This window comes from Delphinus delphis, chromosome 13, assembly GCF_949987515.2.
Source record: "Delphinus delphis chromosome 13, mDelDel1.2, whole genome shotgun sequence".
In the NCBI taxonomy this organism is placed as follows: domain Eukaryota; kingdom Metazoa; phylum Chordata; class Mammalia; order Artiodactyla; family Delphinidae; genus Delphinus; species Delphinus delphis.
The window spans coordinates 38,481,010-38,489,794 of NC_082695.1; the positions used below are offsets into that span (position 1 = coordinate 38,481,010).

General features: G+C 34.4%; 1 protein-coding gene across 1 annotated transcript in view; it reads left to right on the forward strand.

Annotated features, from left to right (window-relative positions):
* Positions 1 to 7,944, forward strand: part of MIB1 (MIB E3 ubiquitin protein ligase 1) — a 114,989-nt gene extending 107,045 nt beyond the window's left edge. Inside the window, exons 19-21 of the mRNA XM_060028778.1 lie at positions 1,072 to 1,185; positions 2,615 to 2,715; positions 5,260 to 7,944. Of these exons, the coding sequence (XP_059884761.1) occupies positions 1,072 to 1,185; positions 2,615 to 2,715; positions 5,260 to 5,400 (356 nt within the window). The 3' untranslated portion in view covers positions 5,401 to 7,944. The remainder of the gene's footprint in view (positions 1 to 1,071; positions 1,186 to 2,614; positions 2,716 to 5,259) is intronic.
* The last annotated feature ends 841 nt before the right edge of the window (positions 7,945 to 8,785 follow it).

The following is an 8,785-nucleotide window of genomic DNA, read 5'->3' on the forward strand; positions in this document are numbered from 1 at the left end:
AGGCAATTAAATTAATTCTTTAAATTCAAGAAAAAACACCTGCCCTCAGATTGAAGACAAACCCCAAACCAGGTATCTACTAACATTAGCTCCTGCCTAGTGCATCTTGCCTAGGCCAGCATCAGACCCATCTCTGTTTAGGCCTCGGCACGGGATCGGCCTTGACAGAGAATTGTTATTCTCCGTCCACCAGCATAAGTACTGTTGGGAGTATGTGACCCCCTTGTCCACATTGGTGGTTTTGTGCTTTGTTAAGGTTTACTGTCTTGTCATAAGACATCCTGCCACAGTTTTTGCTATTTTTCCTGTTTTTGAAATGACAAAGACACTTGGTATATAGGCTAAGATATGGAGTATACTTTTCATAATAAATGCTAATGGGAAAGAATGTTGAAACACTGTGTTATTTTATAATTAATAACTTTAGGTGTAGTATTAATAATCCATAACATCGAATTGTGCCTGGGGATTTCTTCTTGGAATGGGGAAGCATTCTGCCGATATATAGGAATTAGAAAGATAGTCCATTATGATACATTTTTGATATTTTCCTGACTGCTACATTAAAAAAGTAGTCACTAAGCAATTTCCTTGTTAGATTACATCAGTCTGATAGAAGGGAGAGAATTGTTCAACATATTTTAGGAATTTAAGAGATAAGCGATTTACAAAAGTAAGTATTTTTTTAAAAAGTATCATGTGAGCAGCCTTATAATTCTTGTTGTAGTAGTTAAATTTATGAAAGGTATCTCCCTCCTTTATTCTCAAGCCTTAAGATCTTGAAATATTTACGTTACATATTTTTAAAAAACTTAGAACCTCCTCCTCCTCACAGTTTATTCCAATGTATTAGAAAATGTCATTAGTTTCATGATGATGGGCTCTGTATTCTAGAGGCTACCAATCAAAAATATACATTCTTAGGTTGATAACATTTTAAGAAGGTAGAATTGTGTATTGATATAACTTAGTGTTTATCTCAGTGTTAAATTTAAGTTATGAAAAATGAGCAGAGGAAGGCAACCCTGTTCATGTTCTCTTTTGTGAGAAGTGTCCTATTGCTGTTTCCAGACTGTGCTAATCTGATGAAAAAGTGTGTGCAGTGTCGGGCAGTAGTTGAACGAAGAGTGCCCTTCATCATGTGTTGTGGAGGGAAAAGTTCAGAGGATGCCACTGATGATATCTGTAAGTGGATTTTCTTACTTCGCTTTCTTATTGGGACTTTCATAGACATGTCTTCTCATAGTACACTGTCTCCTTGTAAAACAGAAGTTATGTGACTTGAATCTACAAGGAACGGGTAGGGTTTTGCTCTTGTTACATTATTAGAAACCTGAAATTGTATTTTTCTAACTTGTAATATGATTATGGACCTTTAAACATTCGTCTTTTAAGAAACCTCCATGTGTGTTATAAGGAGCATTGTAGTATTCTTGCTTAAAGAAAACCTGCTGGCTATTTTTAAGATGAAATTTATTGTGTCTTAGGGTGGGAGGACATCATATTATAAATTATTTTCTCAATTTACACAAGTATTAACCTCATTATTTTATGAAATAGGTTTACCTCGTGTGTTTAAGTATTTTATGGAATAGTAATTCTTTGTGACACAGTAACTGTAGATAAACTGAAGTGTAACCCAGTGAACAAGGGGAAAGATGAAAAGTAAATTATTTACCTTCAACCTTTTCAGTACAGTTGACCCTCGAACATCGCAGGTTTGAACTGCCAGGGTCCATTTAAACTTGGATTTTTTTTTTTTTTTTTTTTTGGCCATATTGCACAGCTTGCGGGATCTCAGTTCCCCAACTAGGGATTGAACCTGGGCCATGTCAGTGAAAGCCTGGAATCCTAACCACTGGGCCACCAGGGAACTCCCAAAACTTGGATATTTTTTAGTAGTAAATACTACAGGACTACACGGTCCGTGTGTGGTTGGTTGAATCTGGGAATGTAGAGAAACCATGGATGTGGAGGGCAGACTATGTTATTTGTTGATTAACCCCTGCATTGTTCAAGGGTCACCTGTAGTACAGCTGTATAAAAATATTTTTCATCTCTGCACTAGACATAAGCTGGATGGTCTCTTTGATTTCTTTGTTCTGTGTACAGATGAGGAAGAACATTAGCGTAGCTACTTATGCCCAGAGCTTTTTTTCTTTATCACCCATAGGGCAGGATAAAAATCCTAGGGACAGATTAGCTAGAGTAAAAGACCAAGAATCTAGAGAGTAGGAAAAGGGAAATAAAAAATTTCCTTCCATTTAGTAGAGCATGACCTTTCTTTCATGGAGTTCCTCATCTCAGATCAATAACAAAACAAGGAGAGCCTTGGAAAACCCAGTACTCTGTGTGTGGACTATTGTCTAGCTGAGTTAAATATAATTAGAAATTAATGTGTAAGCCTATTTGTTTTCCAAAGATTATAAATGAAGGAGTATAACATGGATGTCACTGCTGTTTCTGTTGTCCACGTGGGAAAATAAATTTTTTAAGAGGATTCTAATAATAGTCTTGTGTTTTTAATAAATAAAACTAATGATTTTAGAAATAAAGAATCATTCTTGCTTCAAAACAGTCAGTAACATTAAGATTCTTTATCTGTACTATATAGCAAGTGGGAATATTCCGGTGTTACAAAAGGATAAGGATAACACCAACGTCAATGCAGACGTGCAGAAGCTGCAGCAGCAGTTACAGGACATTAAAGAGCAGGTAACAGTGATTTCTTCATGGTGAACAGTGACTCGAAGAACGGCATTTCATCATTTTCTATAAAATTACTAGTGTTTTCTGTAGTAAGCGTGGTTCATATTAGTGTATCACTTGTAGTGTTTGAATATTTGCAATCAGCAAAGTCTGATGAGAAGATTTCATCAAGTACTTTACAAAATAGGAAACGCACCAGTGACCAACATGAAAAAATGCTACACCACACTGAGGTATCTTTTCCTACCTATCAGATTGAGGGGAAAAAAATGTTAGAAACTGTCAATATCAAGTGTTCAGGCAAAATACTTAGCAGCCATAAGTCATACAGTGCTGGTGGGAATATAAATTAGTAAAAACACCTTGGGAAAGTTTGTCACTGTCTCGTAAAACTAAATAGGATATTGTTTGGGGATGTAAACTTGGAAGAAAAAAATCACACAGATGGTGATTGAAATCAAGGGTAGTGGTTTTTTTTGGCTGAGATGGCTGGGAGGGGGCACGAGGGAAATTTCTAGAGTATTGATAGTTCCATTTCATGATCTAAGTTGATTACTTGCATTTGATCAGTTTGTGAACATTTATTAAACTATACATTTATGATCGTGCACATTTCTGTATAGATGTGATACTTCAGTGAAAAGGAGAAAAGGATGCGCGTGCGCGTGCACACACACACACACACACACACACACATAAAAGCAAGAGAAAGAAAAAGAAAACAAGAGAAAGGTAAATAAAGAAAAGCAAGAGAAAAGCAAGAGAAAGGTAAATAAATGCAAAATTCAGAATAGTGGTTATCAGTGAGGGGTGGAGGAGGATATATATTCATGTGTTAAGGTGGGTGGTGGTTATATTGTTCTTTATATCTTATACATACCAACAGAAGTACTCTTTCATATCTGCTTAATATTTAATAAAAGCAACAGTAAAATGAAGTTACCTAAAATTTTTAGGTATCTGGTAATAAAAAAGTCTTTTTTTCCCCCTTAGCTTACCATTTGACCCACCAGTTAAATCTGATTTGATTCAAAGGATTGAATCAAATGAAAAGATTGAGTAGCAAAGGGTGTTCTTTCTCTAGTTTGGCAGTCACATCAGTGTTGCCATGTTGTTAAGAGTCTCACTCTTGTCTTTTCTATCTGAAGTGTTTTCTTTCTTAAATAATCTTCATGGCCATATTTCATCACTAAAGTATTTAAACAGTTAAAACTTATTTTCTGTGGAATGTTGGAATTTCTTTCAGGGATCCCTTCAAGGTTACCAAGAGAAAGTATCTGAATAAGTCTCTTTTTAAATTTTAAATCTCCAATCTTTCTATTACCCCAATGTCTCTTTAAAAGACAAAGATTAATTTTATGTGCTATTAAGCATATATTAATCCAAAGTAACTTAACCCAGACTGCACAGATGTGTTTACTTTTGGAAGTTATTAATTAACTACATAGACCTCTGGAAAGTTTAATGAAAAAGAAACTAATTTAATTTTAAAAAGCTGCTTTGCCTTTTTAAAATAAAAAGTTACGATTTTTCTACAAATTTGCTTCTCAAAACTTCAAGGATAAATGTGAAAATTTACTTTGGAAGAATGGAGCTAGCAAGTTAGATTATGGTTCTTTTTTTCTGTTGTTTTCTTCACAATGATTTCTGATATTGTCAGAGTTGGTTACCACATTTTCATATAGGCTTTAGGCCTGGTTTATTAATCTAGGCATTTTAATTTAATTATTTCATTTCTATGTTATTTGGGAAAGGTCTAATTCAGCATGAAGTATTATGATATATTAAGGTAAAATATGTTTTTATAAATATAAAATGCAAAATGTGCTTTGTAAGTAAATATGTGATTTTCTAGAAAACTTCACAGAAGTGTCCTCCTTAATTCTTCTAAGTTGATTAAGTTACATTTAACAATATATAACTAAGGTTAATTGTTTTTAACTAAGGGGGTCTACGTTGAAAGTATTACAGTGCAGCATCATTTTTAAAAGCAAGAGCTCTGGGGCCACACGGAACTGAGTTCACATTATAGCTTGCCCTGGGAAGTCTTTAACCCCACTCAGCCTCAGTTTCCTCTTTTTTGAAGTGGGAGTGATGTAGGCCTTGAGACTGGATCATATCCAGCATGGTGCTTGGTATGTGTGTGTTCTCAGCAACATCCCTTCACTGCTCCCCCCCCACCCATACATTGTGTTATTTTCATGCGAGAACAGCATAGTACCTAGAGTTGGAGAATCTGAGTCAGACTGAATGGGGCTATTTTCATCCTTTTCCTATTAGATTTTGGCATTTGAATTTTTAATTTTATATACTATTTGTTTTATGTAATATTTATTTTAGATAGTACCTTTTATACTGACCTGACAGTACAACCAATATTTCTGTTTTATAAGGATGATATTTTAACTGTTTAAAAATTTTAAAGCAACAAAAGATTATTTGACTAAAACAATAAAAGAAAATTAATGATGTTGCAGAGTTGTTACATTACACTTTTAAAATAGAAAATATCTCAGCATTTATTACTTTATTTGTTATCTCACATTCCAGACAATGTGCCCTGTGTGTTTGGATCGTCTGAAGAATATGATTTTCCTTTGTGGCCATGGAACGTGCCAGCTCTGTGGAGACCGAATGAGTGAATGTCCTATTTGTCGAAAGGCTATTGAACGAAGGATTCTTTTGTATTAACTTAAAAACTCAGTGTGTTTTGTTAGCTAAAGTATTTGGTCATGAGATCTTGGTGAGCTAGTTGGAGGTTCTAATGAATTAATTTTTAATATCATAGTTTCTTTACTAGAGTGTTATTAGACTGTAAATGTACCAGAACAACAACAACAAAAACTCTACAAAACAGTGTTTGAAGCTGTGTTTTTTGGTTTTTTCCTTTAAATCTGAAACATCAAATCCATGTAATTCATAGGTGATTTACCTTTGACTTCTAAGGGGGAAAATCCTTTAAGGATCTCCTGTTATTTTTGTTTTTATTGCATTTTCTCTTATAGTTTATAAGTTTGTTAGACCTCAAAAGATATACTTCCTTATGATCAGCTGTCTTTCAATTTATCATGATTTTACACAGTGAGCTGATAGAGGTACTCAGAAAAGTCATGCATCAAATGAAAGGGGGAAGTCAAACCATTATGTCATGTATGTTAAACGATAAAATTATAGTACAAGTTCTGCATGGTTAAGGGAATACTGAAGAGAGGAGTCTCTTTTTAAGATAACATAAAGTTATCAAGTGATTGTTTCTAAATTCTTAGAGTACATGGAAATATAGAATGAGAGAATATTAAGTTTGCATTTAACTTATTGTCTGGATTCAAAGGAAAATTGTTTAACTTGAATCAACTTGCCAGTTTCAAAATGACTGATAGACATGAAAAGGAAAAATAAGCAATCATAGTGGGGAACTGAAGGGGGTGGGGGGAGTCATCCAATAAAAGAGCACCTATTAACTGACTGTTAACGGTTGCCTTTCTTATATTAATTTGTACACTGTTTTGTTCAGCCAGCTTTTAAAAAACTGTCTGTGGGAAGTGTGCCTCAGTTTCCCCAGTAGTTACTTATCCAGGCTTGATCTGACCAGTGAAATGATATTGCCCTGTTTGTGTCTCTGAGGTTCAGTTTAGCTTCTCTAACGTGCTGAGTAGCAGTGATCTGAGAAGGGTAATGAACTGTCCAAAGGCAGCAGTCCTTTCTCCTCCGTGTCTGTTAATTCTGCCAGTGTTACTGATTCTACCTTCATCATAGGCCTCGCTTCCGTTCTCTCTCAGACAGTAGAGCTTACTATAAAGAACAGGGTCTCTTCATACCTAACGATGGGGATGTTATTTCAACTGCCAGCAATATCCAAGACCTAGTAAATAACCAGTTGATAGATACTTACTTTAGAAAGAATGACTAGGACATTTACAGAAATATGTCTGATTACCTGTGGTTTTGTTTTGTTTACTCTAGAACATCTAATTATTTTTTCTCCTTAGAATGAGTAATCTTTCAGCGTCTAAAATGAATATACACATAAATAAGTGTTTTGCGGTTCATTACTGCTAGATTATAAATAAATATATATTTATAATTATATAAATAATCAGCTGTTTACAATAGTATCTACTATATACTGTGTATAAGTTAACTCCTAAGGATAGTTATCTTTTTTGTCAGTTTTTTCCCCTTTGAACCTGGTTCTTATTTCAGTTTTCCTGCTGCAACAGCTAAATTTGAAAGTACGAATTCTCTAGCCCTCACAGCATTGTATTTCTGGCTAATTAATGGCTGCCGCCTCTGCAAGTCCTGGTGAGAACAATGGTGTGCTTTGCTGCCTGGCTTTACAGTCTCGGTAATTCCGTATCTGTGTTTAAGCTGAGTGGCTTATTTAGAACAGTAAAATTTTTATAAATTTTAAATTTGAAAATTTATATCGTCTCTACTCAGTTATCAAATAATGAGCCACTGAGGCTGTTGATTAAGCCATATTTTGAAGTTATGAAAAGATAGAATATCTGTCTGATGATGTTCACATAAAGAGAGAGACAGACTGTTTTCTTTCAGATCTGAAAACAATGTAAGTCAGGGTTTTCTTTCTCTTCATGCCAGAGGCTGCCCATCTCTTTTCCAGTAGATCAGCTTGTAAGGAGGGAACATCTAGCTGACTCATGCATAGCTTGGCCAAACAGAGAATTGTATGGTCAGGAGCTTCACTTCACTTAAATTCTTATTGTCTGTCTTCTGAGCTGCAGTGCTTAAACTTACATCCCTAAAAGGCAGTTTCATCTTCCAGACTAGTTTATTTCCTCCATACTAAAAATGTAATAACTTATAAACTATTACAAAAGTCATAAAGTCACTATAATTATAGTGCTTCTTTGTACCACATTGAAATTTGTCTAGTGAAAAGAAAATGTTTCTCTATTCATGTTTTCAAGCACCTAAAAAATTATTTTAAACTTATTTTCAGTTTGTGAGAGAGAATAAGATTAAGAACTTAATTATTTAATGACTTTGCTCTAACTCTGTGAAACTGCTACCTTAGCAGTACTTTCCCAATTAGGATGTTTCCTTGTCATTATCATCTCTTTACCTTGTGCCTCAAAAGAGCTTTTTCTTTTCCTAGATTCGTTTAAAAAAAAAAAAAAACTGACATGCATTCATTCAGAAACATATTTATTGGGCTTCAGGGGCAAGGTACACAACAATGAAAAAATTGTCAGCTTCTAAGCACATACAGAGTTTATCATGCAGCCATTGTATATTTGAAGTATTCCCTTCAAAAAGAAGGGATCTAAAGACACTGATAACATTTCTTCCTAATGTTTTGGAAGACTTGTCATTAAGTAGTATTTGGATTCCCTCTCTGTACCCCCTCACTCCTACCACATTTTTTTTTCTTCTATTCTTCTAACATTGTCAGCTCTGTTACCCAAAACATAGATACAACTTACCAGATGGTGCTATTCTAATAGTTTTTCTTCACATAATTTAACATTCTTACTGTTTATACTATATACATATTTAATTTTATTGGGAGCAAGAAAGTTTTTCAAGAGAAAATCATTTTGTATTAGTATAGGAATATTATATTACACAAGTGTTTTAGTTTAGCTGGCCAAATTATGCTCGGTTATTTGTAATTTTAAACATTGCAGATTAACTATCTAGCTCCCGAGGCATAAAATTAATTGATAATGTTGAAAATAACTTTCTTAAATTTATATATTTGATGGCTTTAGCCTGTAAGAGCATTTTAGCATATTGCAATGCATGCTGCTTAAGATTTATCCAATTCAAATTTCAGAGCTTTCTAGGTCATTTTTACATGGTAGAAATAGACTGTCTAGTTATGTGTTGCCCAATTGCTGTTGTTTGTTTGTTACGAGTTTTGGACCCTTTTGGACTAAGAAATGTTTAACCTTACGAACTAGGACAATTGGTGATGGAGTTGGATAGGGAGGATGGCAGGGGTTGCGGTAAGTAAGAAAGAAAAGTCAGTTTCTGAGTTTAGAGAAAAATGGGGATCATGTAGATTTTATCAAAGCAGTAAGTGTAGAGAGTATATTCAATTGAATGAAGG